This window comes from Microcaecilia unicolor, unplaced genomic scaffold, assembly GCF_901765095.1.
Source record: "Microcaecilia unicolor unplaced genomic scaffold, aMicUni1.1, whole genome shotgun sequence".
Classification (NCBI taxonomy): Eukaryota; Metazoa; Chordata; class Amphibia; order Gymnophiona; family Siphonopidae; genus Microcaecilia; species Microcaecilia unicolor.
This window is the reverse complement of record NW_021963230.1, coordinates 103,761-121,039: the sequence shown is the minus strand read 5'-3', so window position 1 is coordinate 121,039 and position 17,279 is coordinate 103,761. Positions and strand designations below refer to the sequence as shown.

The window sequence follows — 17,279 nt, the reverse complement described above, 5'->3', positions numbered from 1 at the left end:
GTAATTTTCACACAGATCTAGTGGGATAGTTTGGGTGGGGGGGGGGGGGGGGGGGGCGGGGTTGGAGGTGGGTAAGATGTATCTGCTTATTTTTTTTTTTTGTTTTTTAGGTTGAAGTAACTTTGTATTTCAACGGTTTTTATTGATGACAAACATTACATTCACATTATACAACCTTTTGATAATAACAAAAGTGCATCTACTAAGTACATCTATCGTGTTCTTGTAAATACATGTCATCAAATTATAATTCCTAACAGTTATAAAGGATATAACCAGAGTTTCACCAGTTATCAATTGTACCAAAATGAAAACTCAAGTTGCTAGTGAATACAAAATGAACCTCCCGCATAACAAAAACCCCTTCCTCCCTTCTAAACCCCCCCCCCCTTAACCCAACCCCCCCATCTCTCCCTCGTATCTGCTTATTTTATTGTAACCAGTCCTTCCAGTTTTTGCTAATGTGTTCAGCTGTTGACTGGTGAATAAAAATGAGTTATAAAAAAAATAAATCAAACAAACAGAAAACAACTATAATAATACCCCACCACCACCACTCTGTACCCTTCCAACCCCAACAACAGCTAACATACTACCCCAAGGAATCCTAATCCACCCTGTTAAAACATCCAGGGGAAGAAAATACAACCCATTCTGTATGCCTTAGTGGGGGAGAAATATGCCCTAAAAAGTACTGTTATGGTTTTTTTAATCTGTGGATGAACAAGTCATCAGTCTCAGGATTCAGTCTAGCTCTCCTGTCTTCCACAATCCTTCCTGCAACAGAAGATGTCTTAGAAGATGTGCTAGTAGCAGGAATGCACAGGATCCCCCATGCAAATTTTGCTAGTTGTGACCAGCATGTGTGCTTGTTTTTCCAAAAAAATCCAAGTTTTGTCTGCATCACATAACAGTCCAGTTTATTAACAGGCTTCAAACCAGAAAATGACACAGGGCAAAGTTTGTCCCCATCTCCACGGGCCCTGTCCCCATCCCCGCGTCATTCTCTATTCAGTGCTCTATCTCTACCTGCTGGTAGATGGTCACTACCCAGAAGACTTTGGATTCATCTTCTGCTGACGCTAAGGAAATTGAGATTAAAAAAACAAAACAAAAAAAAACAAACTATGCCACAGATTAAAATCCTTGACATATACTTTTTCCTTTTAAAGAAAACAGATGCCCCACAAAGAAGATATCAGTAGTGCACGACACTCAAATAAGGCTCATCTTCACTGCCATTTAACCAGTTTATTATAGCTCCAAGTCACGACTAGCTCACATGAAATATTGCTATAATGCTCTTATACAGATTTATTACTGTTAAAAAGGGGGAAAGATATACTTTAGGCTTTTCATGTTTACTGCAAATACCACTAAAACATACTTCTATACTGGAATCAATTTACTGTAAGATCTTATATATATATATATATATATATATATATATATATATATATATATATATATATATATATATATATATATATATAAAGTATTCCCCATCTTAAAAGGTTACATGCACACTTTGAAGAGCTTAATTCCAAAACCTAAGAACATTTTTTTCAAAAATGAATATATACCAGAAAGAGACTGCTTTTAATGATAACCAAAAGATGTGTGAAATTTGCAATAAAAAGTATTTATTTGTAAGGTATAGGATATTTAGTGAAAACAATTTTTCTATGATAACTAGAGTTCTTAAAAATAAAAATGCTCATTTATCCAAAAAGCAACGGTATACCTTCAACAGGTTTTGGAACCAAGCACTTCGATTACTGTGCTTGTGCTATTCCTGTCTCCTCCCCCTTTTCATTGTACACATTTAATATTAGTTTGTGTATGCAATATCCTGAATGCTTTATAGAAGAACTGACCTTGCTATGAAATGCGTGATGCCAAATTCTGGCAGCGATTGCCAGGCCTGAATGAATCTCATCTTAGCTTCAATCAAACTCATCTGAGCGACATTCTGATGTGCTTCCAAGATCCTGGCTGTGATCTGATGTTAGATATAAATAGCTTTAGGCAAAAAGAAATCCCAAACAGTATCACTTTTGTGCAAAGAAATGCTCTGCTCTGGGTTCACAGCAGGGTAAAACAGAAATCATAAACATTTTCCCCAACAGGTTGAAAGGCTCACATGTTTTGCAATTGCTGAACTGAAGTCTTAATTCCCAGAACATCCAAAATAAATAGCTATTGATCTTATGGAAGGTTTTGAATCATAAGTTATTCTCAGATAATGGGAAGTCACCTCCCCCCCCCCAAAAAAAAAAATAATGGAATACTTGAAGACACCTAATTTCTTCACAATGGACAGATATGTAAGCTCATGCCTCAATAAATTAGTCAGTCTCTTAGGTGCCACCCTTTTCTTGTTTTTCTGCTACTCCATAGCTACCTCTCTGGAAGTTTCCTTGTAACAGAACTTGAAGAAAAGGTGCTCGAGAGCACTGGTTCTCAAACCTGTCCTGAGGGACTACCAGCCAGTGGGGTTTTCAGGATCTCCCTAATGAATATGTATAAGCTTCACAGTAATCACTATAATATATTCCAATTTTTATTATTGTTAATATCACAACTTCAATTCACAACTGTTTCAATGCTTGATACAATATTCCTTACTCTCACTCATACCCACACTCACAAGCTACATTTATTGACTGTACTTTTTTCAACCATATTAATAAAGTTTTTTCTATAATAAGAACTTTTGGAATTAGAGACTTAAAAGATGAAGTTATAGAAAACACACTATATTAAAGTTGTGTTTCAAGCCAAGCTTTGGATTTGGCAGTACAGCAAAATATAAGAATAAACAACAAACAAGAGACTTTTTAATTAAAGAGAGTCTATAAAGAGAAGAGTAAATGCAACAGAAGTAAAGGAGGACCCGAATGATAGGGTCCAGTTACAGTCTAGGATTGGTTTGAATTCAAGAAGACATCTTGTGAACTAGAAAAAAATCTGTTGTATAAATATTGAACATTCAAAAAGAAGCTGAATTATAGAAAAAATTTCATTAATATGGTTGAAAAAAGTACAGTCAATAAACGTAGCTTGTGAGTGAGGGTATGAATGAGAGTACTGAATATTGTATCAAGCATTGAAACAGTTTTGAATTGAAGTTGTGATATTAACAATAATAATTAGAAAATATTATAGTGATTACTGTGAAATTTAGGCTATTGATGTAATCAGAGTGAAATCCAGATAACTCAGAGTAAGGTTAGTAATGAATATGTATGAGACAGATTTGCATGCCTATTACCTCCATTATATGCAAATCTGTCTCATGCATATTCGTTACACTCCTACTGGTCCACTGAAATCTTCAATTGTCAACAAGTATAAATTATTCATTAACTATTTTGAGGACTCTCATAAAACCTTTCCACAAATATTTATTCAATATCTTCAAACAAATAAATGTTATCTAAAACACACACTAAATCACTACCAAATTTCTACCTTTCCAATATCATCACATAATAAATACAAAACTAATCTTGCATAAATCCCTCTATCTTGCACAGAATCCAGGTGCTCAGCGTCTCCGTGTAGCAGACACCATTGTGAGAGCAGTGTTGCGTCTCATTCAGTTTGGTCTCCTGATGAAGCTTTATGCGAAACATGGCCAATGTTGAGACCATGACTTGGATTATAAGAGCTTAACTGATACTTAGCACGGAACCACAATTATAATTTGCCATCTACAAGAACTTTTTATGGACAGTGGATTTGGAGATCCAGGATCTCTTCAACATCATATCAAGGATTGGATTGGAGGACTTTGCAGGATAAGCATTCTCATTTGCAAGTTTTATGGATGGGTTTCTTTAATTATAAGACAGTAGTATATAATATCTTTTGATTGTCCTTTTCCAACAGCGGTGGATGATATCGAAAAATTATGCCTTAACTGATAATTTTCTTTCCTTTAGTCACAGCAGATGAGTCCAGAGACTTGTGGGTTGTGTCCATCTACCAACAGGTGGAGAGAGAGAGTGCTGAACTGCACTGTCTTATGGGACGGAATGCTCCCTGGCCAATCAGTATTTCTAATAAGGAAACAGAAGTATAACATTTCTCCTTCCCCACAGGGAAAAACAGGTAAACCAAGAACTGCAATCACGTAAGCTGAGTACAACAGACCATCTAAAATAGAAAAATGCAGCAACACAGACGACAGAGAACAGATTGGAACTGCCAGCAAAAAACAGGGTGGGACTCTGGATTCATCTGCTGTGACTAAAAGAAAGAAAATTAGCTGGTAAGACAGTTTTTTGCTCCTTAGCATCAGCAGCAGATGAATCCAGAGACTTGCGGGATGTAGCAAAGCAGACCTGAAGTAGGGTGGAAACTTGAAACCCCCCTACCTAACACACATACTCCAAAGGATGCATCCGATGGAGCAGAAACATTCCAACAACATAACTTGGAAAAGGAGTGCAGGGGGCAGACCATGCTGCCGCCCTACAATGTCCTCCAGGGAAGACAAATGGGCGACCACCCATGAAGCCATGACCACTCGGCAGAAGGAACTCGGAATCGGTCTGGCAGCAGATAACCAACTAGAAAGTATATGAATGCAACAGCCTCCCTGACCCAGTGAGCCAGCTAGGCTTGAAAGTCGCATTACCACTCTTGAGGGTGTGAGCAAAGCACGAACTGATGAACAGAATAGAAATGTCCGGCATATGGCAAACAAGTGGAAACCAATAAAGGTGGATTGAAAAAGCAAGGCAGAACCCACCTTAGTCAAAATATGGGATGGAATACCCCAACAACCCTTCAGGAGAAGTGTGTAGAATCTCGACAAGATGAAGCCTGGAGCTCCGAAACTCTGCTGGGACCAAAACCTGGATCCCTGAAAGAAACTAGCCTGCCTGTACGATAACACTTAGAAGGTGCAAAACGAGGATGAGCCCAACTTGACCAGAAAGAATGGCGAGATAGACAGTGAGGCTTAGAGTCACTCAGAGCGGCACCAAGTTCGCCATCACCAAAATAACAGTGTGCTCTCAAATGGGAGCCTAACCAGCTGTTCAAAGCCACAGCTAATACCCAGAGGCCCAACCATAGCAAACAATGGACTGTGACCACCGAAGACATCTGCTTGGTCAACGCTCAAAGCAAGGCCAACTCTGAAACTGACGAAGCTAGCACTCCCATCTACACATTTGATAATTCAGCAGGTTGACCACTTGACTCCTGAAAGGAACCCAAAACCTGTTACACCCAGTGAAACTATGCGTAAAGACATCTACTTGGTTTATGCCCAAAGCAAGACCAACACGGAAACACACCAATCTAGCACTCCCGTCTCCACATTTGATAATGAAAGAGGAGGTTGACCGTTGGACTCCTGAAAGGAATCAGACACCTGTTACACCCAGAAGGCATACAAAGCTGCCGATAGAATCTGAAAAGAGAACCTCTGAAGGGCCATAGGAAAGCCACGCTGAATCCATCAGTTAAGGCTGAGTTTGGCTTGGAGGGTCAACAACAACTAAGAATGAACTACTGAAGTGGCTCCCGGTCCATGGAAGAATGGCTAAGACTGAGGCCATGGCGCCCAGACTTTGAACATATTGCCAGACCCTGTGGCATGTTAACGGAAATCATTTCTGAACTTGAGTGGGAAGCTTCGCTGATAAGCTGCAGGAAGAAATGCCTTCTTAGGCCTATGACAAAAAGCACCTTCAGATACTCCACAACTAGTGGGGGAACAACTGATTCTTGGGTGAAATGGAATACCACTCTTGAAGAAGCTTAACCGAGATTGGTGGCAGAGCCGGTGGTGGGAGGCGGGGCTGGTGGTTGGGAGGCAGGGCTAGTGCTGGGCAGACTTCTAAGGTCTGCGCCCTGAAAATGGCAGATACAAATCAAGATAAGTTATACACAAAAAGTAGCACATATGAGTTTATCTTGTTGGGCAGACTGGATGGACCGTGCAGGTCTTTTTCTGCCGTCAACTACTAAGTTACTATGTAAGAAGAGTAACAAGCTGGAAGAAACCACCAGACTGTCCATATAGACAGAGCTGCAAGGCAGCCAGACAGCAAAGTATGACCAAGCCTGAAATCCTTTATTGCGGAGGAAGGCTGCCACAACAAGCCTACCCTTGTCACAAAAAACAGCCTTAGTAATGTGAAAAAGACTGAAAGGCATGGTCATAGATTAAAAATGATCTCCATGGATATCAAATCACAGAAAGTTCTGTAGGGAGGTCAAAGGGGAATAAAAGTACACTTCCTAGAGCCAGAGAGGTCAGAAATTCCCCCTACAGGACTAAACTATTACATTCTGTATTATTATTCTTTATTAATTTCAAATTATACACCAAGTATTACACTGGTAAAGAAAAGGTACATTTGTCCATAATTTTTAAAGGAAATATTCAAAAAAATATAATGAATCCTGACAAGTACACACTAGTCCTCAAAATTAGATCCAAGATTTACAATAACCGGAGAATATAGTAACAATTTTAAAGAAAACAAAAACCGGTCTGGGGTTTTTTTCCTTTTTTCTATTCAAGCATGTTCTTTTCACTTCAAAGATCTTTTAGCGGTTATAAATTCACTAAGTTGTACAGATTCAGAAAAAAAACATATTTGACCGATCGATAGCAGACAATGCACTTACAAGGGTAACGTAAGAAAAATGTTGCACCTAGCTGGAGAACTCCTGGTTTCAATAATAAAAACTGTCTGCGTCTTTTTTGAGTCTCCTTAGAGACATCAGGAAATATACATATCTTAAAGCCCATAAATTCTTTTCTCTATTTTTAAAATATTTCTTCATAACCATAATTTTATCAATAGGAATAGCTAAGGTTACTAACAATGTAGCCGGGGCTACTAAGTCCTCTGTTGGTGTCTCCAAAATCACTGATACGTCAAGTGGTTCCTCTTGTTGTTGTATAGAGGGCCCAGATTCCGATTGCGGTAAATAATAAACTTGACTCATAGGTGGAAAACTTTCATCTGTGAATCCTAAAATTTCTTTCATATATCTGGCTAACATTTCTCTTGGAGGAATAGTTACAGCTCTCGGAAAATTCAAAAGTCTTAAATTGTTTACTCTTTGAGAGTTTTCCAGATTTTTGATTTTTTTCCTCATATTAGTAAAGTCTCTTATCATACTAATTTGTACCTCCTGCGTTTTTTCCACTTGTTGTACCGAGGTCTTAGATTTTCCCATTAACTCTTTATTCTCTCTATCTATTGATTCAACATTTTTTTCTAAGTTTTTTTACTCGTGACTCCAAGTCCAATATTTGTGGGCACAGTACTTTCCCTAAATTAGCAATCAAGCCCCATAAACTTTCCAGGGTAATCTCCACTGGTTTATCTTGAAGGAAAATCAAAGTACCTTGTCTTTGTGTCTCCTCGGCCAATGTCTTCTCTGCTTCTGTATTAGCAATAACCGCCACTCTTCCTCCCACAAGCTGAACACTATTTTCCAGGCTTGAACGAGGGCTCTCAACTCCTTCCGCCCCTCGACTCTCCGTCGATAGGTCATTTCTCCCCAGAAGCTCCGCCGTTAGCCCAATTCCTGGGTACTTCGGAGACGACGCCAAGACCGAAGAGGGAACAGCCTGGGGTTGCGGAGGGGGTGCTCGTTGGTCAGGGCTAAGGGTGACATCATGCACAGATGGCGTCTCAGTTCCTCCGTTTGTCCCGGACGCTGCCAGAGTGCTGCCCTCCAACCTTCCAAAAACCTCCGGTCTCCGCAGATATGCATCTAGAGGGCCGATCTGTGAGGAGGCAAGTCGACCTGGGGGGAACAGTGGCAGTTGACTTGCCTCTGCGCTTCGGCATTTCGCAAGAAAAAAAATCAGAGCGTGGAGACCTACGACCGGTTCAGGCGGCCATCTTGGATTGTCTCCTAAACTATTACATTCTGTAATGTGTTCATTTGAAAAGTGGAACCTTGAACATTCAGGAGACTCTTGAAGGCCAACCCCAGCTGGAAGGAATCATCTTTTGTGTACGTACAAAGTAATTTGAACAATTGCCCGTTCTCCAAACGTTCGAGAACAGGCTCCACTATGCCGAAATTGAGAAGCATTGGCAAGATGGCCTGAAGTGCGTGATATATAGGCGCGAGCCTGCATGGAGTTTCTAAGAAAAACACTGCAGTAGAATTTGATAACTTTAGGCTGTTATTCTGCCTTAGTATGTCCAAGACATAGCGGTCCGAGGCAAAACTGGACCATCTCTACGGGAACTGGAGAAGTGTCCCACTAGGCTGAAACAGGAGAAGAGAAACATTACCCCAGCACTGTGAACAACAGAAAGTAGTGGTAGACTAGATGGTTGAAAGTCTCTTTGGTTTTTTTTTGTTTTTGCAAGAAAGAGGGCTAGCCATTGTTAGAAAGGGAACCCGTAGAGGTAGACACGTCTGGGCTGTAGCACTGATCTTTCCGAACGCTAAAACAAGGCAACGGGGATTAGAAAGAATCCTGAGGCATGTCATCTAGCAAGCAGAAAGGTGCAGGTCCTTAGGCCTGCAACTAACTGCTCCAGATCACCACCAAACAAAAATGCACCTCCAAAAGGTAGCCCACGCAATGTGACTGAAAAGAAACAGCAGCTGACCAATGCCTATGTCCTCTTGTTAGGAGAAGCAAGAATTGGCTGGTGTGGCTGTGAACTATAGCTGCCTGGCGTGGCCAATAGCCAAAAGGAGTATTAGAATAAGACTGTTGGTACCCTTGTGCCCCACTGACGGCAAGCTGCAGCAGTAGAAGCACCAGATGCCTCTGGATCTCCATGCGCACTCTCAGCTGGTTGCAGGAACCATTACTCTATCCTTCTACATAGAAGTAGCTCTGTAATAAATGCTAGCCATCCAATTCCAGGCAAACAGGTCAAGCAGAACAGAAGCAGTGACACTGCTGCTTTAGCGATGGCTGGAACAAGTATGGCATGGTTTGGCCAATGACAGTGACCATTTACGCGAAGGCAGAACTACTGCGGGACACTCAACCTGTAGCCCTGTAGCATAGAGCTAGTCGCCCCAGACATGCAATGACCTGCTTGCCAAGTCCAGCAATATGGGAGAGTGCAGAAAAAGATGACCCAGTAGCAACAGAGTGGAGTACCACAGCCTCCAAGAGTATATACCAACCAGCCAGGCACCTGTGACTTGCATGCCGAAAGCCAGCCATCCTCCAGAAAAACTGTCATGCTTCCCAAAGCACCTTAAATACTGTGCCCGGAACAAAAGGCAGTATGGCAACCCTGAGAGGTCATGACCACCCCCAAAACCAGGATAGGTCTGGCCTCAGAAAATGAGCTAAATGGAACTTCCAACAGAAACATGGAGCTAGTAGTGCAAATCTTGACTGAAGCCTAAACCCCTCTGCAAAGATATGGAAAAAAACCAGCACAAAAAGTTGTACAAGATAGGAGAGAGGATTCCAGTCTTCTCGGTCCCCAAGAAGGCCAGGAGAACAGGAAAAACGGGCATGAGGACAGAGCCACCCCGCCAAACTCAATAGAGACCAGGCAACACAAACTTCCACCACCGGAGAGGGAAACTGTTAAGGTGAAGCTGTTTTTTTGTGTATTGATGTAACTGCCCGCTGCCAAACTGATGAGACAACAGTGGCTAACTAAAAAGGAACCAGCAGTACAATCTGGGCCCACCAGGACTAGAGAAAAACTGCCACTACACTCAGAGGGTATAGGCTGCAGAAGCGGTATCAGCAGTGCCAAATCAAGCACAGGACGGGCCAGGGCATGAAACCCAGGGCACACCCCCTTTGAAATGTTCAAATTGTAGGGAAAGTCTTGGCCCCCTTAGGAAGAGCTCCCCCGACCACTTAACCATCCTGCAAGAGGGAAGAAACAAAACAGCCTTGACCTGCTCCCTGCAAAGAGGAGAAGAAGAGGGGGGGGGGGTCAAGAACCTCCTCCCCCCCCCCCCCCCCCCACTGGATCCCAAAGGACCCCGTCAGGGCAGCAGCCAAGGACTGCAAAGAACTGAGGAGACTAGAAACTCCTGGGGCAACTGGGGGACCCAAAAAGGCACTGCCTGCACGCTGAGAGTCCTCTACCTGAAACAGAAGCACCTGAAGCCATCGACCACAAAGGCAGAACACCCACTGAACTGAAGAGCCGGGTCAGGCAAAGCAGGCAATGCAGTCCCAGACTGCGATGTAAAATGGCCGCTGGCCAACTGCCCACCTCCTGTAAGATGCATCGCGCACCTCATGTACATGGGAAACCATCGCAGCCTTTGTATTCCTGGGCTCCCCTGATAACAGGGAGACAAGTAAAGACTTTCAGGCCAGGCCCCATCGTTGCTCTCTACCGAGTACAGCGAAAGAATTGTTCAACAGTCTCAGAGTCCCTAAAATAGCACTGCAAAGAAGTTGCAGCCCCGAGTAGAAGGACTTTCAAGGTACACTCATCCATAGAGCCAGTCATCGGGAGGGGAGGTCTCAGGCAAATACTTCCAGGGCCTGACCCTCTCCAAAACCAGAAAGCCTCTGGCAGCCAAGCTAGAGCAAATGAGCAGAATAAACTGCCCACTAGCTGCATCTATCTTATGTTTAGTTTAGTTTTTTTAAAGTTGTGCTAGTGAGGAAGGAGAAGGGAGACAGGGCTGGGGGGGGGGGTGGGGTGCAGGGGGCGGAGGGACCTGGGGTGACCAGGTGTACCCCCTAAAGGTGGTACTGCTCAGCCGCACACCTCGAGCTACACTGAACTGTGGCCCAGACAGGAACGATCACCAGATGACGCCAGGAGCATGGGAGAGACCATCAATCAGCTGCTGGAGATAGAGAATACTGACTGGCCAGTGAGCATTCCATCCCATAAGACAGTGCAATTCAGTGCTCTTTATCTCCACCTGCTGGTAGATGGGCACAACCCACAAGTCTTTGGATTCATCTGCTGCTAACACTAAGGAAATTACTACATTTGGAAGAACCTGGATTCTGTGCAAGATAGAGGGATTCCAGCTAAGCATTCATATGAGATGTTTTGTATTTATTATGTGACATTATTGGAAATGTAAGAATATGGTAATGATTTAGTGTGTGCTTTAGATATGTATTTAACATTTATTTGTTTGAAGACATTGAATAAATATTTGTGAAAAAGTTTTATGAGTCATCAAAATAGTTTAAAGCATATTCATTAGAGAGATCCTGAAAACCCAACTGGCTGGTGGTTGCTCAGGACAGGTTTGAGAACTACTGCTGTAGAGCAGGGGGTTACCAAACCTGTCCTGAGGGCCTCCTCCCCCCCCCCCCCCCCAGCCATTTGGGTTTTCAGAATATGCATAGAGAAATTTGCATGCTCAGTCTCTATTATCTTGTAAATATTCACTGCAGATACTGTGAAAACCTGACTGACTGGGCAGTCCCTAAGGTCAGGTTTGTAAGCCCCTGCTCTAGAGGGTATAGTGCTGCTACCACTGTTAAAAAAAACCCCAAAACAAACAGCTAATAAAGTACTTGAAATAAATACAGGCCATTTCAGAACACACTGGAAGAATTCTAATTAACAGGATTCCACAAATACATTTCTTCCAAAAGGTAATACTGTGGACCCTGGTGTTTTCCCTCTCTTGAATTCATATTAAAGTTCATCCTGCATCTGCAGCAACAGTCATAACATAAATATTAACAAATGTATCTTCATTGTGACTTTCATATTTAAAATGAAAGAAAATTTGAAACCTCCAAGTAAGAATTTCCCCTCCCCAAATAAATCACCAATTTCTGGTCTCATCAACAAGATTAAATGCAAGATACGAGTCATGCTGCAGATAATTCCTTCTTGGCCTTTGGCAGACTGGAAACCTGTACAATACAGGGGTGTTTGTGCCCTGTCAGCCAACCCCACCGGGGACATGAAACCATTTGGATCCTAACCGAACTGGGAGGATTAAACCACCAATTTATGAACATCCTTTTGAACCCTGAAAGCATTTTTAAAGAAATATGCCTACTAGGAGATGAATCCTTGCATGTAAGTGGATCACTTAACTTTCAGGCATAGCTGAACACATCTAGCCTCCATCATAGGCTCGCAATTATGGAATGCTGTGTCTTTAGAGGTTAGTTAAAAACCTGATAGTCCTGATTTAAGTAGGTGGTTAAGACTTATTTTACTCAGGCTTTTTGCAGGGTTGATTTGAGTAATGTTTTATCTTTTTATATTGCACGTATTTTAATGAATGTGTGTATATTTGTATGCTGTTTCCTCTACAGTACTGTACTACTGACTAGAACTTTTATTTATTGGTAGGATAATTTTTTTTTATTTTTTATTAAACATTATACCAGTCTTACCAATGAAAAAATGTGTTTTCAGGGAGTCTAAAGCTTGTTACACAATGCTATCCCCATTCCAACGGTTGAATGTCTTTTTCACATGCAGGTGTGTGCCTTAAATCCTTTCACTGTTAACTTACCAAATCTCTTACATAGCCTGGCTGCAGATGACAATGCAGGAAAAAGAAAAAAAAGCAGAGAAGGAAAAAAAGAAAAAAAAAAAGCAGTGAGAAAAATGACAACAAAGCAAAAGGGGGGAGCCAATTTTCAGCAAAAACAAGTCCAGCCAAAAGTCATGCACGTTTCCTTAGGAAGAAGAGATGCAAAGTGAAAACAGGCATGTAAATGAAAACCAGCATGTAAATGAAAACCAGCAATATCAGTCTTTCTATAGCCATTAAAACAAACATCTGTTTGTAGATTCAAGATTTTGAATCAAGCATTCTTCCATGTAATGGGACCTACTTTTAACCACTAGATGGCACCACTCTTCCCTCACCAATCACACCCCTTCTAAAAAAAAAGGTAGGTAAGTACAACAGTTAATGTTTCCAAAGTGCTTTGTGCGTAAACAAGCCTGTGGTCACTGATGGAAATGCCAGTTTTTGCCCTCCCCCATACAGCTGATCAGCTCTAAATTTCAGCTGAATGTTAAATTTAAATACTCATGCATGCCACTATATCAGAGATCAAAACAGGAATTATAGATAGTTTGCTTTCACTTTCCCAGCACCTCAAGTAAATCCCAATATTTGGTTTTTGTCCCTGTTTAACGGTATACTAGCTTCTGAAGACAAAAAAAATTTTATTTTAACAAAAATCTGTAGGTTTCCGATATTTAAAAGTTTTAGGTTTGTAAAATGCCCAGACTACAAAGAAATACTTCACTTTGCTCCTAGAATGCAGCAGGGTTGGGGGAGGGGTGTATTTTGGGATGGTATGTTTTCCTGGACTAGATCTAAGCTGCACAAAAGCAGGACCTTGTCTCTTGTGTGTCTGCAATGTTTATGCTTAGTGGTGCTTTACAACTGATCAGTAGGGAGTGTTTAGTTGGGTTCTGCATCTTTTTCTCCCTAGTCAGAGCCATGGATGAGAGAGTATTATGTATTTTGTTATGATTTATTATACTGTGTTTATTATTGTCTTTTTGATTTAATGGCTTAAAGCTGTATTTTGATTTGCCACACACAATGAAGTACGAGTTTCTATAAAAAGGGTGACCCAACTTAAATTCCTTCAATAAACATGGTTCATGGAAAGAAACTTATTTCAGAGGCTGAAAACTACATGTTCACAGAACTATTTTATAGGTAAATCAGTGGATTTTTTTAAATACCATTTGCATTAACTTCATGTCTGTGGAATTTGCTTACATTATTAAACACAAATCCCCAACACCACTAGACTTATCATTATCTGTACATATTCAAAGCTACAGATTCAGTATTTGAAATCTTCTCCTTCAGCTACCTTTTAGACTTTAAATCTATGAGAGACAATCTAATTCTTTCAATGAAAACAGGAATTTTTTTTTCGCACTTCAGATTCATAAGTTTTCCTCATTGGCATTTACACTTCTGCTGAGAAAGCTTTCATACTGAAGCTTCCGATTATGTTTTTTTTTTTTTTTTTGCTACTATAGAAATTGACTGTTGCAAATTCAGCTGCCGAACCTCAAAACTATGGTTTACTGAAATGATTAAAAATGTATATGTACTACCTTTAACATACATAAGAATTACCCAAAAGGATGAGTCTACAGCAAATAAGATGAATGGAATTTATAACTCATATGGCCACAAATAAAGATGAGTGTAATGTCAAAAGCCCTTAAAATGTAAATTTTGGAAGCCATGAGAGCTAATGCAAAAGCAAGGAAGGAGCAAGGAGGGGAACTGTTGTTCAATGTCAGCGGCAGCGAGGAGTATGCAATCACACTGATAAAGAAGAGAAGTCCGCTGCTTATGGTCTAGAAGTTTGCACAGCACCAGCATCAATGACGAAAGAGTTTCTGAAAAAGGGTGCTCTGTTCGACATTCAAACAGCAGAAAATCAATCAAAGGGAGTCACAGTAATAAGACAAGTGACATCTTCAGCTGCTTTTGAGCAGACTGGTGCTACAGGCTTTGCATCATACATATAGGATATTGAAATTGCTGTTATATTTTGAAACGAGACAATTGGTATTCATATTGGGGAACCTGGATGAGTTTTCCTTGCAGTAGATGGCTATTTTTGGATTGGGCCTATTGGCTTTTATATTTTTGCACTTGATATTTTCATTAGGAACTTTGCTAGTTTAAATACAAAAATAATAAGTTATCGAAGGATATGTCTAATGATGTATAGAGTGTTTAAGTGAGTCGTATTAGTTGGCGTTTTTCACCGAGAACGGGCTTGGCTGTTGGATACAGCCAGGGGTGTGCTGGTAAATTTTTAACAATGGGCTCTCTCTCCGGGCATAGCCGGCCCTGAAATTTGGGGGGGGGGGGGGGGGGGGGGGGAATACATGCCTCTCTCTCCCCTCCCTTGTGTGGGCATGCTAGGCATACCTTTGCCGAACCCCACCAGCCAATAAATGGACTGCCACCATTCTCTGCTGCTTGTTTCTGGCTCTGAGCAGCATGATGGAACCTTCTTGCGCTTGCATGAAAAGTCCCAGCCTGATGCTCAGAGTCAGAAACAAGGAGCAGGGAGCAGCAGCAGTCTATTTACTTGGCTAGTGGGGCCAACATCACTGCCAGCAAAGTAAAAGAGAATTCAGGAGGGGGCCCAAGCCCACATTTTGGGAGTCAGTTGTTAAAGTAGCTATGGGGAGGCCTACTTTAACAACCGGCTCCCAAAATTCTTAAAAACTCAACAAACGGCTCTCGTGAGCCCTTGAGAGCCCGCTCCAGCACACCACTGGATACAGCCTATACTGAATTCTCCCTTTTTCCTTCAATACATTTTTTTAGTGGTTATTTTTTTTAGACCACTTTAGTTCCCTCTGGCTTTATCAAGTTGCAAAGCCTCTTAGGCTTTTTTTTTTTCCTTGGGATTGACTTTTTGAGACTTCTGACAGCTGTTATATTTTGGTGGGCTACATCTGTATAAAACTGCTCAATTACATTGAAATCTAAATCAATCCTGCTCTTTTTTTTTGTGTGCAGACTGCATTCCATGAATTCCCCTAGGGCTGCATTTCCTCCATTCCACACTACTCCCACAACACATCAAACTTCATGTAGTTCTACACTACAAGAAGAAAGTTATGTGCATTAAAAGGCTTAGAGGCTCTTTTACTGTTCTTGACAACGAGAGCTACTCTGCCATTTACTAGAGTTTGCACTAGAATTTTTGCCCCAATTGGTAATATAATTTGTTGCCAATTTAACACTCCAAATTGACCTCAGCAGTACCAATGATAAAATGTTCTCCATTATCCCCCCACCCCCATCTTCCCAATATGCTCCCTCACCCACCTCAGCCCCTGGACCTACAAAAGAGGATCACACCACCAGCACTGCAACGAGAGTTTTCTGGAAAGAGGCATAGATTTCGGTGCTTATTAAATTACAAGTTTGGCCATGAACAATTAATGTGATCCATCTGAGCAACTTCATTATAATTTCTTTTTAGGGAAAAAGGGTTCTAGGTCCAATCTGTATTATGGGGGATCTAATCTCTGAAACAGCAGTACAAGTAAACCTTGCAAATCTATTTAACAGTTAAAATTAAGCTTCCCATTTGTCATCCTGATTTCAGTGCTCCCTACTCAATATCTTTGGCTATGAAAGTAAGCAAAGTGGTGAGTGCTGCTGTGATAATACCGATTAGAACATCTCCACATGCAGAACACAAATGCTGCATAAGCACTTGAGTACACCACAAGGAGATTAAGAGCAAGCACGTGTCCAAATTAAACAAGACACACATGCACACACTAAGAGCAAAACTAGTCAAAAGGATCCAAAGGAGACCTGATGACCAAAAGCCCCACGCTGTTCCAAACAGCGTGGGGCTTTACCGTCCCCTATTCTGACAGCATGCAAATTTATGCAAGCTATTATCTCTGATCATAGGGTAAAATGTGGGAGGATTGTGCCTGAGCACATCCTCCCGCACTTGTTTGACAGGTCTAGGCTGACAAAAGCCCAGACCTGTCAAACACAGGGGCTGAAGGTCCATGGGACCACCAGACCCCAAACAGCAAGGCCCTGGTGGCCTAGTGCCCCCACCGAACCCCTACCCCAACAACACGGGGGCTGGAGGTCCTGTAGACCTCTGTTCCCTCCCAACCCCCCTGACACAAGTTCGTGGGGAGTTGGAGATCCCTGACATCTTCCCCCCCCCCCCCCAAAAAAAAAAGCCCTGGTGGCCCAGTGGGCCACAAAAATCAAGCCCTCCCAACCTGGCTGTCTAGCGGCTCCCTTCCATGCCCCCTTACCTTTGTTGGAGAAGGGAGGTAGTACACTCCCTCCTCTTCCAGTGCAGCCTTGAAAATGGCAGTGCAGAGCTCTGCCCAGTGCATCCTGGGATGCACCTTTCTCTCTTATATGGTGCGAAGCCTTGCCTAGTGCATCCCAGGATGTCCTGGGCAGAGCACTGCCATTTTCAAGGTGGCGCTGGAAGTGGAGGGAGTATACTACCTCCCTCCTCCAACAAAGGTAAACTCCCTTATTTGGTGTGAAGCCCCGCCTAGCGCATCGCAGGATACAATGGATAGGACTGGGCACCACTATTTTCAAGGTGGCGCTGCTGGAAGAGAGGGGAGTGTACTACCTCCGTCCTCCAACAAAGGTACGGGGGAGGCAGGGAAGAGGGCTGCTAGACCACCAGGTTGGTGGGGGCTTGATCTGCGAACCACTGGGCCACCAGGACTTTTTTTTGGGGGGGGGGGGGACCTCCAGTCCCCGTGTCGCTGGCTAGGGGTTGGGGTTCCTGCTCCTGTGGGGGGGATGGATTGTGGGGAGTGGGGGAGTCAGCTAGCATG

At 42.2% G+C, this 17,279-nt stretch overlaps 1 protein-coding gene across 1 annotated transcript in view; it reads right to left on the bottom strand.

Annotated features, from left to right (window-relative positions):
* The window catches only part of LOC115459091 (fermitin family homolog 2-like), a gene marked incomplete at its 5' end in the record, with an annotated part of 121,901 nt that overhangs the window by 17,502 nt on the left and 87,120 nt on the right, over positions 1-17,279 (bottom strand). Inside the window, 2 exon segments of the mRNA XM_030188957.1 lie at positions 1,878-2,002; positions 12,445-12,465. Of these exon segments, the coding sequence (XP_030044817.1) occupies positions 1,878-2,002; positions 12,445-12,465 (146 nt within the window).